This window comes from Microchirus variegatus (genome assembly GCF_963457635.1).
Source record: "Microchirus variegatus genome assembly, chromosome: 5".
In the NCBI taxonomy this organism is placed as follows: Eukaryota; Metazoa; Chordata; class Actinopteri; order Pleuronectiformes; family Soleidae; genus Microchirus; species Microchirus variegatus.
Genome location: NC_139806.1, coordinates 6,571,914 through 6,595,711, shown reverse-complemented (window position 1 = coordinate 6,595,711; position 23,798 = coordinate 6,571,914). Strand labels below are relative to the sequence as shown.

The following is a 23,798-nucleotide window of genomic DNA, read 5'->3' as shown; positions in this document are numbered from 1 at the left end:
ATTTGTAAAGAAACATCACCTGTTGGATTTCAAACACGATGATAACGATCACTCCCCGACGTTGCTTTCTTTGGAACTGCATGAACATGAGCAGCTTGCCACTTCATCTTTACATAAAGAACACTTTGTATGAAAATTGTATGAAACCTCCTTTTTTTTTTTTCCTTCTTCTACCAAAGACTCAATTTAAGCTTAAACAACTTTTCTCATTAAAATCCCATCAGCGCTTTGGCGTCTCGGAAGAGAAACATTGGTGTATTTGATGAACAGCTGCTGTTGATCCTCTTTCTTTACACATGAGCTGAATTAACACATGGAGGGATTTTGTTTCGTTTTCACTGCTAATATCGGTGTCTTTTCATCGCGCTCGCTCCACACTCTACCTCGCGGATTATCCCGCCGTCTCATTTCGATCACATTGCCGCTGTTTTTTTTTCTATGGAGTCGCAATCCACCTGTCAGACGGAGGCGGATTAGCATTTGAAAAAAAAAAAACACATTAACCATCTCTGCGTGGCGCGAACGAGGTGACAGACTGACTCGCTGTTCCAGAGCCGGTGCTGCTGTCACAGTTAAAAGCTTTAGACGTTCAGAGCGGGAGCTTCCAGCAGGGACCAGAGGAAACTTTGAAGTGGTAGTCAAAAGAAAGAGTGGGTATAATGTGTTTTAAGTGAACCACTTGTGGTTTTGACAATAAAGGAGGACTGATTGAGGCTCCCATATCTCAAAAACTGTCACCTCAGGAAACATTCATGGTCAAATGTAAATGCACAGATCCGCGCTACAGACTATAGGAACCTTGTTGCGCTGTCGTTTTGAACAATGGGAAAGTAACTCCACTCCAAGGTAACAGCACTCCAACAGCGAGGCGGAGTTTCTGTGACGGGAACTTGACAGCTTGAGTTCTTCATGTGGAAAATTTCCGTGACACTTGCATCAGAAAGACGACTATTGATATACTCGAGTGAAGAAATCTGAGCAGCTTTTAAAGCTGCGGTGTGTGACGTTTAAATATAAATGAAAATAACACAGTCATGAGTTGACGCAATACTGATTAACTCGATTAGCTCCATATGGTGGAAGGGAATTCAGGAGTTCATGATTTTAGCTTCTCAGGAACATCCACCCATCCTTGGGCGAGAGGCGGGGTACAACCTGGACAGTTCGCCACTCCATCGCAGGGCCACATATAGAGACAACCAACCATTCACTCACATAAGGTCAATTTAGAGTGACCAATTCACCTAATTCCCCATATCGCATGTTTTTGGACTGTGGGAGAACCCGGAGAAAACCCACGCACACACGGGGACAACATGCAAACTCCTTGCACAAAGGCCCTTGTTCCGAAGTTATTCCAAACGGGGCTCCAAAACCAGGAACTTGGGTCTTCTTGCTGCAAAGGCAAGAGTGCTAACCACTACGCCAACCGTGGGCCCTTTCAAGAGCAGGTTTCTCTCAATATTGATAATGTGTGCTTGGCCAACAGCGCTCCTAAACTGTCGCCTCACTGCAGTTTCAAGTTTCCTGGATGAGGTCTGGAAAAAATAAGGCGATGGTAAAAGACAAACACACAAACCTCACTCTTCATTTGTTGCTGTGTGTGTAACTGGGAAAAGATTTGTACAACTGTAACGATACAGATTATCTACGTGGGGATTCTTCTTGTTGGCTTACGAAGAAAATCTACATTGAAACCTTCTCGCCTGGTTAATTGTTTATGGTCAATTGAATCTCCCTCTGTCCTCAAAACGGATGAGGCAGCTTTGTGAGTGAGAGCTAAATCTATCAACCCTAAGTGAAACTAAAAGCCGTCTGATACGCGCGTGTAATTGCAGTTGGCATATTTTCACTGTTGTGTTTTCTGCTCCAAACTAAAACCCATCACCGTGAAGCCGCTGGAAACAAATACACCAGTTGCTCACAAACGAGTTGCTGCCATGAGCATTGTGGGGGAAATACTGAAAACCATGGTTATTCTTTAACGTTCACTGCAATTCTACTGACACCGCACACTACCGTTCAAAAGTTTGGGCTCACTTAGAAATGTTCTTATTTTTGAAGGAAAAGCACTTTTTTTTTTCAATGAATATAACATTAAATGAATCAGAAATACACTCTATACATTGTTAATGTGGTAAACAACTATTCTAGCTGCAAACATCTGGTTTTCAATGGAATATGTACATAGGTGTATAGAGGCCCATTTCCAGTGTTCTAATGGTACATTGTGTTTGCTAATCGTGTTAGAAGGCTATTGGATGATTAGAAAACCCTTGTGCAATGATGTTAGCACAGCTGTAAACAGTTTTGCTGGATCTAAAAATCATTATTTCTAATCTTGTCAATGTCTTGACTATATTTTCTATTCACTTTGCAACTCTTTTGATGCATAAAAGTGGCATTTAATGGAAAACACAAATTGTATAGGTGACCCCAAACTTTTGAACAGTAGTGTGTGTGTGTGTGTGTATATATCAGCTCCAGTGGATCAGTTGAATGGGTAAGTGATCATGTGAAAGGTGGACAAAGTCAAATTCGATATATTCCAACCACAACAGTGTAGCGATGCATTTTCTTCCTGCCTGTACACCATGAAAATACTGACACCTGCACAATATCTTTCAATATGACCAAAATTAATCAGATTATTACAAATACATTAATCCAGAATTTACAATGTCCAATATGTACACACAAAACAAAAACACTTGACACCTTGAAGTCCAACACTGCTGCCCGTTTGCATCAGTGTTCACAATGTAGAGAAAAGTGAGGAGATCTGAACTGTTCGTTTTTTTTTTTGCCTCCACATGCTGCAGAGCCACTTCTCTGAATCCAGCGTCCGAGTGCAGTGTGACGTCCTGAGGCGTTGGCAGGACAAAAAGCCCGTCTGCTCCCTAAACCCCCACCAGGTCCCGACAAACTCGCTTTACGCTTTAGATAAAATACTCCTTTTGGTGTTCACTGGACGTGTTCTGACACGAGTCAGTCTGGTTGCTGAAAGGAAAATCTGGGCTGTCCTCCCGTTTCACTCCCTTCGCTTCCCGATTCCGGTACGTGTCTTTCCGTCGGTAGATGAATCTGGCGGCGATCATTAGGCCGGCCACGACCACAAAGATCACCACGGCGATTACACCTGCAAAGTCGGGGACATTTTGAAACGTGAATACGTTGACGGCTAGGTTTTCAATTTCAATATGCACAAAGAAGTGTCTTCCTCTGTGGTCAATTAAGCATAATACGAGACCTAGTGGAAGTAGACATATTATAGCCTATTTCTCCAAGTGAACCTAGTTCCCTGGTGTCCTCATGAACATGTCTGTGACATGCTTTGGTCAAAACACCTTAAGGATGAAGCACCACAGCAGTTCAATCACTCTGCCAAAACAGCCCTGTTCAGAACGCTCGCTTTTGAGTGCCTGTCCCTTTAAATATGCAAATGAGACACAGGAAACTACGTCAGCGTCACTGAGGCTAACGGCAGCTAACAACAGTTAGCATTTGCCGCCGACTCTAGCCGGGCACATTGCCGTCATATATAAAATATAAATCCTCTGAGGCTGGAAGTTTGTGTAGAACTCTGTGCTGCACTGTGCAGACAAGAATAGAACACTTCACCGACTTCCGCTCTTCCGGATACTATTGCCCTCATCTGCACTCTCGCGTTTTTTAGGGACAATGCGGAGCTCCACGAGACAACAATTCCAGGAATGTCTCATTGTGACGTACAAATTAGTGCGTAAGTAAACATCGCGTGTTATCTCCTGTACTTAGACTGAGTCGTCTTTTTTCACACTTTGCCGACTCATAGGGCCTCCAGAGTCCCAAATATAAATATTGAAATTATTAAAAAGCTGATTTTGCATAATTCCCCTTTAATCTTACATCCAGCACCTTCCATATGACTGTTTGACACTTCATTATTTGCTCACAGAAATACAGCTGACACGTTTGACTCTCACCACCAAAGAAAAGGTGACTCTCTTTGTGTAGAACTCTGTGCTGCACTGTGCAGCCAAGAATAGAACACTTTGCAGACTTCCCCTCTTCCGGATACTATCGCCCTCGTCTGCACTCTCACGTTTTTTAGGGACAAAGCGGAGCTTCACGAGACAACAATTCCAGGAATGTCTCATTGTGACGTAGCAATGAGTGCGGAAGTCAACATTGCATGTTTTATCTCCTGTACTTAGACTGAGGAGGACCACAAAAACATGACCGAGTCATCTTTTTTCACACTTTACCGACTCATAGGGCCTCCAGAATCCCAAATATAAGTATTAACATGATTAAAAAAGTTGATTTTGCACATGTCACCTATAATAAATGCATTTATACTCTCAAAATGCCTCTAATCAAACATTTTTTAAGATAACAGCAGAATCGGCAAGTCATTCCTGCAAAGGTTTAATTAATTGTACGCACTCAGACAAGGCAAGGCCAGTTTAATGGATGGATTTTTAAAAGGCTTTTCTCAGGGTTTCACCTTTTTTTTTTTTTTTCTATCTACATTATAGATTGAAACTTAAGGTCTTCACTTTGAATCAATCTGCCGCAGCTGAGTAACAAAGTTTTAAATGAGTTCTAAATGGACTCTCGCGCAGCACACGCACACACACACAATTTACTCTTCCTCAGAGCTCCGCGTCTCGTCTGTCCACGACTTTATTCAACTGAACAAAGACGGCGTCTGGTCTGTGCGAAAAGTAAATTAACAACACAAGTGTCACTCATACACAGCCCACAGTCTGTCTGGATCTAATATAATAGAAGGAAGAAGGTGAAGAGATCCAGCATTTTCCTACGAAAGCAGCATTAATTTTAATCGATGCAATTAATAGACTTTGCGATTAAACTGATGAAAACGTTCCTCTGTGTGTTTTGTCCTTGTGTGACACACACACACACACAAACAAAATTAGCACTCACACAGTTTCCTTTTACAAGCACAATGAAACATGGGTGAAATGGTTCAGTACCTCCAATCAGAGCCGAGTCGGTCCTGATGGCATTTACTAAAGGTTGACCTGAACCCACTGAACCAGACTGGTCTACAGAAAGAGAGAGAGAAAACGGTGGGAAAAAGAGTGAATAAGGGAAAAAAATGTGTGATTTAGAAAGAAGGTAGGAAGAAAGCAAAACAGAAAAAGAGGCAGAGTAAATCCAGGGACAAGACGAGAAAATTTATTCAGAGCAGATAAAGAATTATTAAAGTGACTCTAATAAAGAATCATTTTCATGCAGCTTTGGATTAAAACTCCGCAGCAGAAAGACCAATAAGTGTTAAAGGCGCCGTATGTAAGAATGTGGCCAAAAACGGTTACTACATTCAAATTCAAAATACCGAGGTCTTTTAGGTTTTCGTTTTCTGACGTAACTGGCAACCCGTGGTTGCTTGGCAGCTGAGACTCTACTGACTGCAATGATTGGTAGACGGCGGCAGGTGGCGCCACATGCCAAAACATGATTTGCAGTCTGCAAATATTTTGTCTGTACTGTTGTTGTTGGTGAGTTCAGTTTGTTATATGAACATTATTCCTGAGTCTCTGTGACATATTAGGAGTTTACGACCAGTTGTTTTGGATTTATTACATAATGCACCTTTAACTCATTAAACTTTAAACTCAATGTTTGTGAAATGCTGTATTTTTCAAATTAAAATGTCAATATATTAATGATAATAATCCTCAGATTTGAGCCTGGACTGGCTCAAATATTGATATTATACTATATAATACTGATATTTTAGTTTCCAAACCAGCATTGTGTACTTGTGTGAAATGGACTAAGAATAAACACCGGTGTCATTTCAGTGCAACAAAATGTGATTTATTAGGTCACATTTTTATTTTGTAGAAACTCTTTGGCACATGAATAAGAAATAAGCTGCAGTGGCTTCGTTCTCAGCTCTACAGGGAGTGGGGAAGAGCTTTACTGCTGCTGGTTGAAGTCTTGTTGAGGGATTTTTGGCAGAGAAGAAAAAAAGCCAAATTTTCTTCGTCATTTGTCACTTCAAGGCTAGATTTTAAACGTGTGCAAAACATCAATCTTTACTCTTTTTTTTTTTTTTTTGAGTTTAAAAACACTCCTCCCGCGTCTTACCTGACAGGTGGCGGTTGTTCTCGGCCGCGTCGGCGTTGGCCGAGGCTGCAGTACCGCAGCTGGACCGGACTAAAGGTCCAGTGATCGCAACTGGGCTGGTGTCCGGGTGTAGCAGAGCGGCTTTCAGCGGGCTGATGGAGTTGAAACGGACGACTGAGAGACAGCCGGCGAAACCCAGAGACGCCAGCCGGGCCAGGTCTGGATCCAAGTCGGAGTCTGAAGGACAAAAGAGGGAAATGAACGCATGGGTGACTTCAAAGGTTGCTGAGGTTTTCACTTTTGTATGAAATACATTGAGGTCTAACGTTGACGTTGTGAGGTATTTTTGACTCCGCCAGGAGGTATATACGTGTTCGCCTAAGTTTGTTTGTCCGTTAGCAACATAACCGGAGCAGTCGCAGACGGATTTGGAGGACATTTTCAGGTATTGTCCGCAATGGGACCAGGAACAAGTGATTACATTTCGGGCGTGATTCTTAGACGCTATCGCTATTTTGTGGGGGGCCGAGTTGCGTTGGCGGAAGGTCTGCGCTCTCCAAGTGCTTGTAGTTTTAATTGTGCTATATCTAAGATCCAAGAAGTTTTGGAGGGATGTTGAATCCCATTTTTTTTATGTTTCCAACTCTGTCTACTCACTTACCCTTAAAGGCGCCATATGTAAGAATGTGGCCAAAAACGGTTACTACACTAAAATTCCAAAAATACCGAGGTCTTTTAGGTTTTGTTTTCTCTGTCATTGTAGCTCAATCGTAACTGGCAACCCGCGGTTGCTCGGCAAGTGAGACTCTACTGACCGCAATGATTGGTAGACGGCGGTAGGTGGCGCCACCTACTGCCATAAACGTGATTTTCAGTCTGCAAAATGTTTTTTTTAATGCAAATATTTTGTCTGTACTGTTGTTGTTGGTGAGGTCAGTTTGTTATATGAACATTATTCCTGAGTCTCTCTGAGGATTTTATGGCCAGTTGCTTTAGATTTATTACATAATGCACCTTATTTGCTACTATGTTAACCCAGAAGATGACACTCTTGAACACCAAAAAGGTAATACCTTACTGAGTCATTGTGAAAAGTTTTATTATAGCATTATTATGATTTAGTTGTACTTTATTTAATACCTCTAATTTAGCCTCGTCCGCTCACATGACGACTCTGTAGTTTTAACTGCACGCGTTTGCGTGACGGTGACAGCAGCAGGAAAACGTTCTGTGAGCTCCTCTAAGCTGAAACCCCTCATCACTCCATCACCTCTCTCCCTCCTCCTCCTCCTCACTGTCTCTCTGTATTCCTTCCGGGTCCATTAGTCAGGCTGACGGATGATCACTTTGGCAGAAAGCGACAGAAAAATCCACTTTCTTGCTGCTTTTTTTTTTTCTTTTCTGATCCTGATCTGACTCTTTGCTGCTCCTGTTGACAAAGGGAGGAGGAGGAGGAGGAGGAGGAGGAGGAGGAGGACGCCACACGTGCTGACGTGACACGACTGAGCCCAGCTAAAGTGAATTATTCTGTATATGAAAGACAGATTTCCTGCCTCCTGAAAACGAGGCCTGGTTCACGCTGGATTTGTGTGGCGAGTGCGTTGTCAGATGTGCGTCTATTTTTGAGTTCAGGCATCTTTTCATGCGTGGGTTCCCAGCCCCAAAAATAATGACAGTTTTATGTCCTCACGCTGGCAGAATGTCTACATCATTCATCATCAACAGATTCTTTGACACCGCACTGTAGTTTTTAACGTCAATATTATACGTTCTTTATTTAATTTAAAGGGACACTGTGTAGTATTTATGGGTTTATATAACCCAAAATCCACTTTTTTATACATATTATGTGCTCCTGCATTGTCTAGTCGCTGTATAATAGTTTTTGTTTCATTTTCGTAGTGTTTCAAAAAGTCATGTAAAATAACATGGACGCAGGCCGCGGTTGCATAGCCACTGTTAGCAGCGAGTCGCCATGTTTCTATGGGAGCCTGTAAGGACAAACGCGAGAGAACAAATCAAGTGTCTCTTTACTTGTAGTGGAAGTCCCGCCTCCTCTCTCTCCGCTTCGTCTGCTACGGCCGTGGTAGCTCCGCCCTCTCCCTCACCTCACAAACCTCATCTGCTGACACGGAGAAAGACGACGAGGACGACATTTGACCGGCTGAGGATACCGTAGCGCTCAGGGTAGGGAGGGGGTGAGCAGAGGAGCAGTTCTTTGTTGTAAGTTTAAGCCTCTCCTCTAGATGGCACTATAAACTACTTACTTCACCTTTAAGCAGCTGTGCAGATTAGCGTAAACACAAATCGCATGACAATGAAGTCGTAATCACATTGGTTACACTAGCGTTCAAAAGTTTGGGGTCACCTATGCAATTTTTTTTTGTGTTTTTCATTAAAAGTCAGACTTTTATTCATCAAAAGAGTTGCAAAACGAATAGAAAATATAGTCGAGACATTGACAAAAATGTCTTTTCAAGAGTTTTCTAATCGTCCAATAGCCTTCTAACGCGATTAGCAAACACAATGTACCATTAGAACACTGGAAATGGGCCTCTATACACCTATGTACATATTCCATTCAAAACCAGACGTTTGCAGCTAGAATAGTCGTTTACCACATTAACAATGTATAGAGTGTATTTCTGATTCATTCATTTGCAAAAAATTAGCTTTTTCTTCAAAAAATAAGGACATTTCTAAGCCTGGTCGTGTATATCCGTCAAATTCTGTGGTCATTGGCTTTGGATGGGAAGGATGTGACTGTTAGTCTTGTATATTACAATAAAACCATGAATAACGTGGTACACCAATGAAATATGAACGTCCGAGTGTAAATGAGCACTGACGGACACTTGTGATGACAGCCAGTGTTAAAAAGCTGTGACTCTCTCTTTCTCTCTCAGCCCCTGACGCTTTAACAGCTTATATATCAGTCGGTCTCTGATGGATCCACTCTGAGGGAACATGAATAAGTCATGACACGACGGTGCGGTTTACGCGTCTCCACCCAGAGTCTCTTCATAACCGCTCGCCTCTAAATGAATCAAGCAGACGGTTAAAAAAAACGGCGCAACTTCTGTTCAGACCTGTAAAAGTGACGAGACGGAGCAGGTGGAGTTTTACAGGTGGACGGTTTTTGGACAAACTGGAATACTGCAACAAGTCCATTGTGGAGACTGGACCTGGTATCATACTGTAGGGTCTAAAACATTAAAGCAATATGATGGTAGACCCTGTTGTGAAAGCGTTTTTTGTCATTCTAGTGACATTTTCAGGGCTGAATAGAACAGAAATGCAATCTCCGAGACTTGATTTTAATGGGGAATCAATTAAGGCTCATTTTATATCATCATATCTTACATATGATCACATCTTCCTCTTCAATAATCAAAGGGTCTCACAAAACATCATGTGTTCAGATCCAAGACGCCTGTAGGTAGGAATGTGAACCGGGTAAATCTGATCTGTAATGAATCAGATTTGAAGATCCAACAGCAACAGAAATTATCATTTTTTCACACAAACCGGTTAGCGATAGTGAATTTGTCTTCTGCATTTAACTAGAGCTGCAACTAAGGATTATTTTGATAATCCATTGAATAGTTTTGTCAAAATAATGTTGAAATGACGATGTTCTTGAATGTCTTATTTTGTCCACAAACCAAAACTACTCAGTTTTAATGATTTCTTTGTTACGTGGAGCAAAGAAACGAAGAAAATATTCACATTTAAGAAGTTAAAACAATCAGAAATCCTGTTTTAAAAGCTTCAAACTGATTATCAAAGTAGTTGAGTGGAGTCCGCCTGCACCGCTGATACAGTTCCATGTTTACATCTCCACTCAGCCACACTTAATATTCACTATAAGAGTGATTTGATTTTCATCTTTAAACACTAAGAGCCTTCGCCTGCCTTTTTTATTTCACTAGACTTTCATCATAAAGCGCGGAGTCGTCCCAGAGTTGGTCTTGGCGCGGTGATTTAAATGTGAGTGCTCTCTAAGTAAAAACAAAACCACTCACTCCGTCACTTACCGTGCACTCTGCCCAACACCAGGGACTTGATGGCGTTGAATTCCTCGTCAGACGTCAGGTTGAAGTCTTCTCTGGCGTTTTGGTCAATCTGAGACAAAAAGGGGACATTTATGTTAGTGACAGTGCAGCGAATGCTAAAAGTCACTCAGCTTTGTTTTTCCTTCTCTGTTCTCGTTCATCTTTCATGGCCTTGTGTGTGTGAATGAATGTGTTTGTCGTGTGTTGATGTTTGTACTACACCTACCGTTCAAAAGTTTGGGGTCACTTAGAAATGTCCTTATTTTTGAAGGAAAAGCACTTTTTTGAATATGAATATAACATTAACTGAATCAGAAATACAACTATTCTAGCTGCAAACGTCTGTTTTTTTATGGAATATGTACATAGGTGTATAGAGGCCCATTTCCAGTGTTCTAATACATACATTGTGTTTGCTAATGACGTTAGAAGGCTATTGGATGATTAGAAAACCCTTGTGCAATGATGTTAGCACAGCTGAAAACACTTTTGCTGGTTCTTTATTTTGAATAAAAATCATTATTTCTAATCTTGTCAATCTCTTGACTATATTTTCTATACATTTTGCAACTCTTTTGATGAATAAAAGTGACTTTTAATGGAAAACACAACAAAAATTGTAAAGGTGACCCCAAACAATAGCAGATTTTTCTACAAAAGATGTTAGAAATAATGAAATGAAACCATTACACTTGAGCAGCGTTGTAACACTTGTACATAAGTACAGTACCAAAGTATTTTGTACTTTGTTACATACAAACGTATCTGTACTTTACTTGATGTGTTTTTCTAGCAACTTTTACTCCACTACATTTCCTCTAACTCTCTGTTACGACCAAATAAAATAATAAGAAGAGTTGGCCATGGTCTTATTTATATACACTCTTAGAAATAAGGGTTCTTCTACAAGGGCTGAGGTTCTGCGTGGAACCATTTGCTTCTGATAAACCCTTTCCCTGAATAAAGGGTTTTTCAAGGGTTCTTGCTAACACTAATGGTTCCAGTAAGAACCAGTTTAATCCAGAGAACCCTTTAAAACCCCTTTCCTGAATAAAGGGTTTTAAAAGGGTTCCAGGTAGAACCTTTTTATAAAGGTTCTACCTGGAACCAAAAATGGTTCTGCTATAAGGACAAGCCGAAGAACCTTATATGGTTCTACTGAGCACTTTTATTTCTAAGAGTGGAGAGCTTCTTATCATAGTTTTGCCATTCACACGCTGCTGCAACATGGGGTTAAGTGTCTTTCTCAGAGCCAGGAATTGAACCCACAACCTTCCAGCTCATTCCTAACTCCTCACTTTAAATTACTTCTGATAATAATAATAATGCATTATATTTAAGGCGCCTTTCAAGACACTCAAGGTCGCCGTACAACAACAAAAAAAACAAAAACAAAAAAAAAATATTGATATTTATAATTTATAATGATATTTAAGTACAGTAAAAGTCATAAACTTTAAGACTTTTACTTAAGTAATAATATAAAAAAGTGACTTCCTGGTAAGATTCTTGTACTTTTACTCAAGTATCCCTTTTAGGTCATTTATACTATATAGACTGCACTCAAGTACAGTACTGTACTACGTACTTGAAATCAATTCAATATTTGATACTGATGAAGTCAAACCCATGACAAAACTGTGGATGTTGCAGAAATATGGCGCCGAACTGCAGGCAAAGTTGATTTATTTCGGTGATTTGTGTGGATATTATGACCTGAAGAGAGACCCTGGCTTCTCTGATAAAGGCGCAGAAGCAGCAGCAGAGGACACGCGGTGGTGCATCGGTCGCCCAGAGTGAGTCATTTTTCAGTGGGACACCTGCTCTGGGGAGACGGAGGATGTGATTCTGTCCAGTTTTCGGAGGCTCGCCTCCACCGCTGGTCATCAGGAACCCGCTCGACGAAGCTCTCGTCGAGGGTTTTTTCCGCTCACGTCCCCGGAGTTTTGTTGCTAATGATATAATGATTCAAGGTGATGGAAAGTGACAAGAAGAGATGCAGCTCATATGTCACCGCAGCTCGGAAACGCAGTGACTCAGGAGGAGGAGGAGGAGGAGGAGGCAGCGACCATTTGAGACGAGGTCACCTTGTATTTAATTTCACCGTGTAGATAATTATGCAGACGCTCAAGCTGCTGGCTCCTGGTTTTCCGTGAAGTTTGAACCTCATTCGTCATCTGAGGCTGTTAACAAGATAAGTTTCAGTCGATCCAGATTATGATTAAGACACAACATATTTCACGTGCAGCGGTTGGTTTTTAATGTGCGGTTTGTCCCCGCCCGCCCTGCCGTAGCTCTGCTGTCATCAGCCGAGCTTAATTATAGCTGAGAGGGAAGCGCGCAAGAGCTACGGAGAGGCGCGACGCTCTTTTCCCGCTCGATCATCAGTTCCACTGTTCTAACATTTTAATGTTCACGATCTGTGGTGACAGCAGGCGGCTCATTATCTCAAAGAGTGAGAAAACAAGTCATTTTAAAAGTCACGCTCCCGAAACTGTCACTTTTTTTATGGTGATTTTTTACACAAAAGCTGAACAAAAGTTTTGGTTTCTTTTCAATTGATTTTTAATCCTGGTCAGAATTTGCAAAAGATTTCACTACTTTTTTCTGCGGTTTAGTGTAACCCCTTATATTATTCTGAATAGATGTTGGCCGGACATTTCCAGGAGATACAACAGATATTCTTTTGTACATTTTAAAAGGAGACACATTATACCATATTTTGAACCTAGTTCCCTGGTGTCCTAATGAACATGTCTGTGACATGCTTTGGTCAAAACACCTTAAGGATGAAGCACCACAGCAGTTCAATCACTCTGCCAAAACAGCCCTGTTCAGAACGCTCGCTTTTGAGTGCCTGTCTCTTTAAATATGCAAATGAGACACAGGAAACTACGTCAGCGTCACTGAGGCTCCGGCAGCTAACGGCAGTTAGCATTTGGAAAAGCCATAATTTGCCGGCACATTACCGTCGTGTATATAATATGCATCCACTGAACATGTAAATCCTCTGAGGCTGGAAGTTTGTGTAGAACTCTGTGCTGAAGAAGTTCATTTTGCCTAGTGTCTCTTTTTTAAAATGATTCACCGAGGGTTGGCAAAACATTTGGAAACTGTCTAGGCAAATTTAAAGATGATGTGCCTGTCTCTTTAAATATGCAAATGAGGCACAGGAAACTACGTCAGCGTCACTGAGGCTCCGGCAGCTAACAGCAGTTAGCATTTGGAAAAGCCATCACTTGCCGACTCTAGCCGGCACATTGCCGTCATATATAAAATGTAAATCCTCTGAGGCTGGAAGTTTGTGTAGAACTCTGTGCTGCACGGAAGTCGACATCTCCTGTACGTGGACTGAGGCGGACCACAAAAACATGACTGAGTCATAATTTTTCACACTTTGCTGACTCATAGGGCCTCCAGAGTCCCAAAATATAAGTATTAAAAAGTTGATTTAGGATAATGTCTCCTTTAAGTACGAGGCTAGGGAGAAAAATGTTAGGTAACGCTAACATTTTGACCCACACTGTGGGTCCCGATCCGTCTCCACAGAGTGATTTGTGTTACCTGCACAGACACAGAGTCGCTCAGTCTCCTGATGGTCACGGTGTGTAGTTGTCCGTTGGCCAGACTCCTCACTTTGCTCCTCAACACTTCTGGCTCTCTGCTGCCGTCCAATTTGTATCTCACCTCCAGCTTATCTTCACACACAAAAACACAAAGACACACAAGGTTATTTACGCTCCCCCCATGACAAACATCTGGGCTTTTTCTAATCTTACAAGTTGGATGAGTTGTGGTGAGTCCAAGGTAAGAGCGCCAGGTTTGAAGAGGATTAGGATTTATGACTTTAACTCTCTGGACTTTATTAGATGTTAACCCTTAGATCACAGCATTTCGGTTGCTTCTTTTTCCACCCATTAAAAAGTACAGTATATACAGAGGCTATAAGAATGTGCAATATAGTGTCCTATGTCCTTTTTTTGTGAAATTTGGAAACAAACAAAATTTGATGAACAAAAAGAAAAGAAAAACACTCTGTTTTGTGACTTGTATCCCAATAAATGTGATATAAAATGAATCATAACTTTGACTCGACAACACTTAAGACAAAAAAACGGCATTTCCTGGACTTTTAAAAAATGGATAAAGTACATTAAAGTATTGAAGTATAGAAAGAAATGACATTTACAAAATGTCATTCGCGGTCTCTGTAATCGTATTCCTTCGCTTATTTCAGATGTTTTTGCCGTCACAAAAAAACAACCGGTGAATGAAAAGCTCTCTCTGATTCAATTAGACACTGATTATTGAAGAAAATGTACCTTTTTTTTTTTTTTCAACCGGATAACTCCACACTCACACAGCACATGCACTTAATGCCGTCCATCCACATTAATAGCAAACAGCAAAGTGCCTTCTGAAAATGTTTTGTATTAAACCGTTTTTCTTGCAGTACTTGGAACAAAAAGTGCTTCGTTAATGAAAGTAGATTGTTCTGAAGAAGCCCACCGACCTCGTTATGTTTCAAAACTTTATAAAAACATCAGTTTTCCACTCTTTTAGTCGGCAGACTTTTCTCCACCTCCTCACTCTCTCTTTGAACCATTTGACCCAGCCGGACGAATTAAATGCCAGCAGAGGCTGACGGGTCAGATCCAGCGAGAGGAAAAGATCTGACAGACCCTGATGGATCTGCAGAGGAGAACGCATGAGGAGGAATGAGAGGAAGGCGGGGAAAAGACCAGGTCAATATCACGGGAAGATGACATAAACGAGGAGGGCAGGAGATGTGAGAAGGTGTTTGGAAACCGTTAAGGGAGGAAGAGGAAAAAGTAAAAATCTTGGGATTTTCTTTTTCTTCTCACGCACTAAAAGTGGAAAATTGGAAAGTAATCCTCTTTTTTTTTTTTTTTTTTTTTTTTTTTTCTCATCCAGGATAATTATAGGCCACATGTTGCTCCTTGTCTGCAAAAAGGTAAAAAAAATGCTGAGCTGGTGCAAATAAATGGAAATAAGTGGAAATAAAACAGAGCTGTACTTTGTGGCTGTTTAGAAGCTGACAAAACACACACACTAAAATAATAACACATAAATAAACACTTTTTAAGCAAATGAGGAATATAATTAAAAAGGAAGATGATGATGATAATCAGGCATATGAAATGTGCTAAAGGTAAAAGGAAACACGAGGCAGAATTTGGAGGGAAACGAGAAGGAGGATGAAAATGATATTTTCAGTTAAAGCAGCAGTGCGTAACTTAATGTATATCAAAAAAAAAAAGACTATCAGCGAGACATGACTCACAGGAGAAGTGAGAAAAGTTCAGAAGTGGACTCTAAACGGCTAAAACAAAACTTCTTGGCCACTGTGTCCAATACACACAAACGCTCCCTCTGTCGGGTCTGATAGTTTTGCTTCGCAACAGACGAAGGATTTGGAAGTTAATCGGAAAAGATGTATTTGAAGGTTTTTCTGAAAGTGTAACATTTATGAGGGTTCATTGGCTGAAACGGAACAGTGTGCTTGTATCGGCAATTTAGTTTTTGTCGCCTTTTTCGCAAGTCTTTTCAATAGACTTTAGCAAAGGTCTCGCTTTATGGAGCCGTGACAAACGTCCTGTTTACGTCCTGAAATGGAGGCAGACTGTGCAAACGCAGACTAGCTCCTCCCACATAAAACACTTATAAACCAACGAAAAAGAGAGATTGCAGATGACAACAAACTTTTTTTTTAAGAACGAGCCACACACACACAACTTCCTGTAGATGTCGTTCATTTGAACTTGTGTCTTTTAGTTAAAGCGGAACTAGACCGGAAGTTCCTATTAACGCTGTTTTTTAGTGTGTATCTGCATCATTACATTGTTTATGAAGCCCTGACAGTTCGAAACAAACAGTTCAGCGACTGCTGAGAACGTTGTGTTTTATTGTAATCTCGGGGCTCAACGAGATCTCTGAAAATCCCGTAATAGTTACGTAAACAGCGGTTCTCCTGAACAATAGATCGTCCTGCTCCGGGCACTAGTCCGGGCACATCCGGTTGCGTACATTGTACCGCAGAAGAAGAATAATGTCCGTTAAAGTCATAAAAGGGACTGCGGCGGGGAGTCGTGAAGAAGCTATTTTTAAACACTGTTAAAACAATGTTTTGATAATGAGTAGCAGTGCATCCACCGTTCCAGAGGGGGGAGCTGCGCTTCTGAGAACGGATGTGCTGGATAGTACTGGCCAATCACAAGACTCTGTCTTCTGGGGGTGAAAGTTCACTCTGAAATCTCGCAGCAGAAAAACACCGTCAGAAAAGAGGATTTCTATCGGCTCGTTTACAGCAACTAGGAGGTTTTTGACCATAAAAACAAGTTAATATATGTAAGTAGACCTCCATAACTAACATATATGTGCAACAGGACCACTCTATGTCACCTTTAAAAGACGGAGAACTCCTTCAAAATAAAAGCCTGGCGTCCTCCTCACCGTGCTTGTTAATGAGCAGGGCCATGTACTCCCTGTAGTAGGAGCTGATGTAGAGCAGCAGAGCCGGACTCTGGTTGGTCCTGAAGCTCAGGGAGACGTTCTCTCCTCTCAGTGTCATGTCGGAGTAGATGGAGGACGGCAGAGCGCTGCTGTTCCTCATTAACTCGTACGGCTCCTTGAAGGTGAAGCTGACAGACGTGGCTGACTTGAAAGCTGCCGACACTTCTACAGTTAGAGAGAGAGAGAGAGAGAAGCTCGTTACAGCAGGAAAAGGAAAAGATGAGATGTTCTTTAGAAACCAGGATCTCCACGGCAACACATTCTGTTTAAATTTTTTTACGACTGCAAGAGTGCAGAATGGAAGGATTCTTGACAATTTAGAGTGAGAATCTTTATCCTGTAAAGGCCTGACCTCCCTGTGCTTCCTCAGTGGAGTGTGATTTTAGCTGCATCAGCATCCTCCGTGGCTTATTAGAAAATGGTTAATTTCATTTTTTTTTTTTTTTAAATCCATTCCAGTCCCGTTGTCGACTGGAAGTTGCCGATTCTATGTCGACTAATCCAGGAACTTTCTGCATATTTTGAACAGGTCAAGGAGTCATTTCCAAGAAATACACTGTGTGTCTGAATGAATCACGACTTAAAGGTGCATTATGTAATAAAAAAAAAAAAAAGCAACTGGCCATAAAATCCTCCTAATATGTCACAGAGACTCAGGAATAATGTTCATATAACAAACTGAACTCACCAACAACAACAGTACAGACAAAATATTTGCATACAATTTTTTTTTGCAGACTGCAAATCATGTTTATTTTTTGAAATCATGTTTTTGGCGCCACCTACCGCCGTCTACCAATCATTGCAGTCAGTGGAGTCTCAGCTGCCGAGCAACCACGGGGTTGCCAGTTGTCAGAAAACGAAACCTAAAAGACCTCGGTATTTTGAATTTGAATGTAGTAACTGTTTTTGGCCACATTCTTACATATGGCGCCTTTAAAATCCCTGCACGTCTTGTTGAAAACACACACGTGTAAAAGCCTGAGGAAAATAAAGTGACTCATCTGAAGGTCTCATCCTGGTTTTTCTGAGAATGATGATGACTGAACCGTACTTTCTTTTCATTTATATGACATCTGTAATAATAAAACAATAATGAATGTCAGACAAAAGTACATATTTTAACACTTTTTGGACTTTTTAAATCAAGTATTTTCCTGTCGTTTATCAATTAAGCTTCACTTTACTGAGGGATTTCTAAGAAAGACAAAACATCGACTGTTTCCCCTGCGCGAAAATCTTTTTATTTTACTTTTCTCTCTCTTGCAGAACAGGTGATCAACATCAACAGGAAGAGAACAGTAGATAAAGTCCGAATTCATAGACTATATTATGTCCATGAACTTTCCTCATTGTTTCAATATCACAAGAAACCACTTGTGACGCGTTGACGTCGATAAAGTTTGATCTTCACGACTAATATTGCTAATAAAACTTCAGTCGTTGAACCCAAATATAAAGGTAACGTCAAACAAGTAAAGGTTTGAACAAAGTAAATATATGCAAACATGAACCCTTTAGCTGAATACTGTGTGATGAGGGTTCAGTGCAGTAAAACACTTTAAAGGTTAAGTTTTAAAGGTCTTAATAATTGCAGTAAAACAACAGAATAGAACGCACCCACACGCGAGGAGGCTCTGAATAACGTCTCCTTATCTCGGCTTGTTTTTTTTTTTTTCATCCTTTGTCATTTTTTTGTGAGATGCCAACCTACGCAGACTCCTGTAAAAAAATAATACATGATGTGCAGATTTTTACCAACAATGACCTGATTTTGACTGTTTTCCTTCTCCTAATAAACATCAGTGTCTGTACAAGACTGGTGGAAGACGTTTTGTCGTTTTTATTTTATTTATTTAGACAGGTTTTAAGATGAATGTTTTTGTTTTTTTGTATTGCTGGGTAGTTAAGAGATTAATAGAAGTGTTTATTTTGGTCTAAAGAGAAGTTTTATATGAGTAATGTTCAACATTTTCCAAAAGGTTAAAGGCGCCATATGTAAAAATCTGACTGCAATGGTTGGTAGTCGGCGGTAGGTGGCAGCACATGGCAAAACGTGATTACAAAAGATAAACATGATTTGCAGACTGCAAAATATTTTTTTTAATGCAAATATTTTGATTGTGCTGTTGTTGTTGGTGAGTTCAGTTTGTTATATGAACATTTTCCTGAGTCTCTGTGACATATTAGGAGGATTTTATGGCCAGTTGCTTTAGATTTATTACATAATGCATCTTTAAACCAAACCGTGAGTCAAAAACAGATGTTCGAATGTGGGTTTGAAGAACAGTTACACCCCTGTGGGGTGGAGGGACGCCTGTGGCTACATGTTGTAAAGCGGATTGACAGATTTGACAGGTCATAAGGTGAAGAGGATGAGGCCAGAGGGGCAGCACCAAAAAAAAGACCTTTTATCAAATCTTCAAACTTCTCTGACAGGTGATTCCAAAGTCGGTCCTGAAGGTGCGAAGCGATAAAGTCTAAGCTCCTGAAAGCAATCAAACTCTCCTCTGCTTCACTTCTGCCGCGTAAAAACAACGACTGAAAACCAAACTAATCTCGATGTGAATTCGTATAATTGGAGAACATGTGGACGGAACCTGTTTGACAGAAGACTCCCGTGTAGGCCGACTGGCCACAGTCGCAGTGGAAGCCGTTGGCTCTCTCCACACAGCGGCCCCGGTTCTGGCAGAGCGAGCCGTAGCTGCTGCAGTGACCGGGGCAGCCGGGTCGCACCCCGGGCGTGATCTTGGCCCTCTCCTCCAGGTCCAGGGTGACGCCGTTCAGCTGCAGAGAGCGAATGCAGCCTCTGAAGCCCTTCTGCCTGGACGCAGTGCCTCCTGTAGACCACGGGGGAAAAGAGCATGGTGTTTATTCCTTTTTAATTCATACTTCTATGCAAAAGTGTTTTGCCTAGAAACTGGAAAAATCATTGAAGAAGCTGAAAACATCTGACAACTCGTCTTTAATGATAAAAAAAACAAACTGATTAATTGATGATAAAATGAGTGAGTGAAACTATCTTTGAAATAACACATGCTCACACTGATACCTTTATTCTTTGCACTATTGACAACAACAGAGCATCCTATTGGTGAGACTGTTTGGTATCGAAGGCCAGAGATGGAAGTGTGAGTGTGTATACGCTACTGTTCCAAAGTTTGTTGGTCACCTTTACAATTTTTCCAAGTTTTCCATTAAAAGTCACACTTTTATTCATCAAAAGAGTTCTAAAACGAATAGAAAATATAGTCAAGACATTGACAAGATAAGAAATAATGATTTTTAGAACCAGCAAAACTGTTTTCAGCTGTGCTAACATCATTGCACAAGGGTTTTCTCATCATCCAATAGCCTTCTAACGCGATTAGCAAACACAATGTACCATTAGAGCACTGGAAATGGGCCTCTATACACCTATGTTCATATTCCATTAAAAAACAGACATTTGCAGCTAGAATAGTCGTTTACCACACTAATGTATAGAGTGTATTTCTGATTCATTTAATGTTGAAAAAAAAAAGAGCTTTTCCTTCAAAAATAAGGACATTTCTAAGTGACCCCAAACTTTTGAACGGTCGTGTAGTGACAGTCTTTTTGATGGTTATATTTGACAGGTTCTTAGTGTCAAGGACATCGCGAGGTTATGAAAAACACAACGTTTATGCTTTAGGAGAGTTGTAAAAAATGGGTTCAGATGTGACGAAACACTGGGAGAAAGTCAAATATAACACTTCCTGTGTGGTTCTGTAACTCTTCAAGTATCGCGAACAACGGGCATCAAAGCACGCGGCGATCACTGTTCACACTCGTGCGAGCAGAGAACAAACATCCCTGTCCGTCCTCCGCTCTCCTCCGCCTCTCTTTCCTTTGACAAGCCCGTGTTTTTTTCTTTCCTCTCTCGTCCTCTTCTTGTCATGTGCGGCAGATGCACACGTCACCGAAGCTCCAAACTGTCAACACTCATCTCGTGAAATTACACAACGAAGTACAACGCCAATGAGGCAACACGCTGCTGAAGGTGGAGAATTGATTTGAAGACACAACTTTTTTTTTTTTATCAGCTGCCGTTAGGTCAATGTGTTAAAGCTTCCGCTATATCTGTCTGTGTGGAGCAGCAGCAGCAGTTTTACCTTCCTTTCCAACACTTTTCCTTGGATCATTTGCTGCAACATCCAAGGACAGTGAGGGAAATCTAATAAAGACATCGCACACAAGACAGATTCTACTGTGTGTGTAAATACATTACAACGGAGCATTATTTTATACAAGTTACCTGAAGAAGTCGCCTCCATAGAACCATATATGAGTGAGTATAATGTGCTATATGTAGCTGACGGGGAATGACCGTTATCTATTTGTCACGCTGTGGTTTCTGTTGCAATTTTCACGGGCAGTGATATTGCCTCTGAGACACAGAAAAAGAAAGAAGACTATATTGTTTCTTATATTATCTTTTCTGTCCTCAGATCGAGTTCACGCTGGCACTTTCATCTCCGTGCTCGGAGCCGACGACTTCCAGCTGCAGCTTTTTCGCGCCAATAAATCTCTGAGCCCAGTTAAGACTCTGTTCTCTCGGCTCCTGATACAAGTAGCAAAACAGGTATGAAAGACGGAAGGAGCTGGAGATACCCACAAACTTTTCTTTTTTTTTTCAATATACTAATTTTAAGTTGATAGTATTTGAATTATCCATCCATCATCTACTGCTTTATCCTCCACAATCCAAGTCACCACACTCGCACTTCATTTAGAGTGACCAATTTGCTTAATGTCCAAATCTGCATGTTTTTAGACTGTGGGAGGAATCCCGAGGGTGTCCTAATGAACATGTGTGTGACATGCTTTGGTCAAAATACCTTAAGGATGAAGCACCACAGCAGTTCAATCACCCTGCACAAAACAGCCCTGTTCAGAACGCTCTGTTTTGAGTGCCTGTCTCTTTAAATATGCAAATGAGACACAGGAAACTACGTCAGCGTCACTGAGGCTAACGGCAGCTAACAGCAGTTAGCATTTGGAAAAGCCATCATTTGCAGACACTAGCCGGGACATTGCCGTCATATATAAAATGTAAATCCTCTGAGGCTGGAAGTTTGTGTAGAACTCTGTGCTGCACTATGCAGCCAAGAATAGAACAGGATGCTATTGCCCTCGCCTACACTCTCGTAATTTTTAGGGACAAAGCGGAGCTCCGCGAGTTTGAATTCCAGGAATGTCTCATTGTGACGTAGCAATGAGTGCGGAAGTCAACATCGTGTGTTTTATCTCCTGTACTTAGACTGCGGCGGACCACAAAAACATGACTGAGTCATCTTTTTTCACACTTTGCCTACACATAGGGCCACATAGAGTCCTAAATATAAGTATTAAAATGATTAAAAAGTTGATTTTGCATAATATGTCCCCTTTAACTTTGGCCAGGTTTGTCACCTGTGTCTGGCAAAACCCACAAACTAACATCACGTGCAAAGCAGGAGGAAAAAGCTGAATAAGTGCCATCTTTGGAATTTCAAGGCAAGACAGGGCGCCAAACGCTGAGGTTATTTCACACACGGTCTTCTTCCAACAGCACAGACATCCATTGGTCGGGTCATTTGGAAAAATAAAAGGACGGTCGTCTACCAAAAAGCTGGGACATAGATGGCAACCGTTGAAACTGTTGTCAGTACACGGGAGCAGAATCTACATCAGAGGCTCCAGCTGGGCGGAAAAGATAATCCCAAACCATGCAGCAGAGCACCGGCATAAGAGATGAAGCCAATAACCAGTTGCCCGGAGACGGGAGACCACTTCAACAGAGACGATTTCCTCCTGCGTTGGAAGCCTACTACGACTAAAGGGTTGTGTTTTAAAATCATCACATGCACATCTTTTCATGTCAGTGACAATACCGTCTTAATGTAGATACATACGATATGATTTTTACTAAGCCACAATTCTATGCAACACATAATGAATTAAAACTATGAAAATGAATGTCTACATTATTTTGTGTGCTGACCTAACTGAACTAACCTACAGGAGATCATGTCAGGTGTCAGAGATGTTGTTTTTTTCCCCCTCAAAAACACTTCAAAATGTTCTCGTCAATCTAATTTTATCTGTCCTGTCAAAGTGTGATTGAGTTGGAACAGGAGACCATGTCATTAAAAACCCAGTCACATGGGGGAGAGTGCAGTATTTTATATTGAATGAGGCTTTACTTAAATATTAACTTGTTGGAGTGAAATCCGTGGCACTGCTGCAATTTTTAAAAAAAGCCTTGGGGGAAGTAAAGTCGCTATATCTCTCTCTGAGTCACGTGGTCAAAAAAGTTTGGGTTAGAAAGAAAAACCTGAACATGTACACAACTTTATATATACACACTTAGAAATGACGTTATTTTTTAAGGAAAAGCTATTTTTTTCAATGAATATAACATTAAATGAATCAGAAATACACTCTATACATTGTTAATGTGGTAAATGACTATTCTAGCTGCAAACGTCTGGTTTTTAATGGAATATGTACATAGGTGTATAGAGGCCCATTTCCAGTGTTCTTATGGTACATTGTGTTTGCTAATTGGCGAGAAGGCTATTGGATGATTAGAAAACCCTTAGAAGCCCTTGTGCAATGATGTTGGCACAGCTGAAAACAGTTTTGCTGGTTATTTGACGAAAGGGCAACATTTTTATTTTGAATGAATAATCATTATTTCTAATCTTGTCAATGTCTTGACTATATTTTCTATTCATTTTGCAACTCTTTTGATGAATAAAAGTGTGACTTTTAATGGCAAACCCAAACATTTTTCACAACTCTCACAACTGTGATTTTATAGATATACAAGTTCGTATCAAAAGCCAGGCCAAATTATTGAAGCTGAATTTGAATATATTTAATTTAATAAATGACAATTCACACATTATTATAAATTTTTTTGACTCTCCGTATGGGACTACCTGCACTACCCTCTCAGGCCACCAGGGGGGCTGCAGGAGTTTTGGAATTCCAGCACAAACACAGAGGTCAAACTCATGGCCTGCCACTTAACATCATGTTATTATGGAAAAACATGGCCTGTTTGTCCACGTGTTACTATGGTAACTCAAATTAGGTAAATATCAGTTTTTTGATTTT

At 40.9% G+C, this 23,798-nt stretch overlaps 1 protein-coding gene across 1 annotated transcript in view; it reads right to left on the bottom strand.

The window, feature by feature from the left end:
* Positions 1 to 2,939: 2,939 nt before the first annotated feature.
* LOC310926728 (contactin-associated protein-like 4) overlaps positions 2,940 to 23,798 on the bottom strand; it is a gene marked incomplete at both ends in the record, with an annotated part of 107,498 nt that continues 86,639 nt past the window's right edge. Inside the window, 7 exons of the mRNA XM_083888915.1 lie at positions 2,940 to 3,139; positions 4,983 to 5,054; positions 6,106 to 6,321; positions 10,122 to 10,209; positions 13,704 to 13,837; positions 16,614 to 16,838; positions 19,274 to 19,513. Coding sequence (XP_083745041.1) covers positions 2,940 to 3,139; positions 4,983 to 5,054; positions 6,106 to 6,321; positions 10,122 to 10,209; positions 13,704 to 13,837; positions 16,614 to 16,838; positions 19,274 to 19,513 — 1,175 coding nt within the window. The remainder of the gene's footprint in view (positions 3,140 to 4,982; positions 5,055 to 6,105; positions 6,322 to 10,121; positions 10,210 to 13,703; positions 13,838 to 16,613; positions 16,839 to 19,273; positions 19,514 to 23,798) is intronic.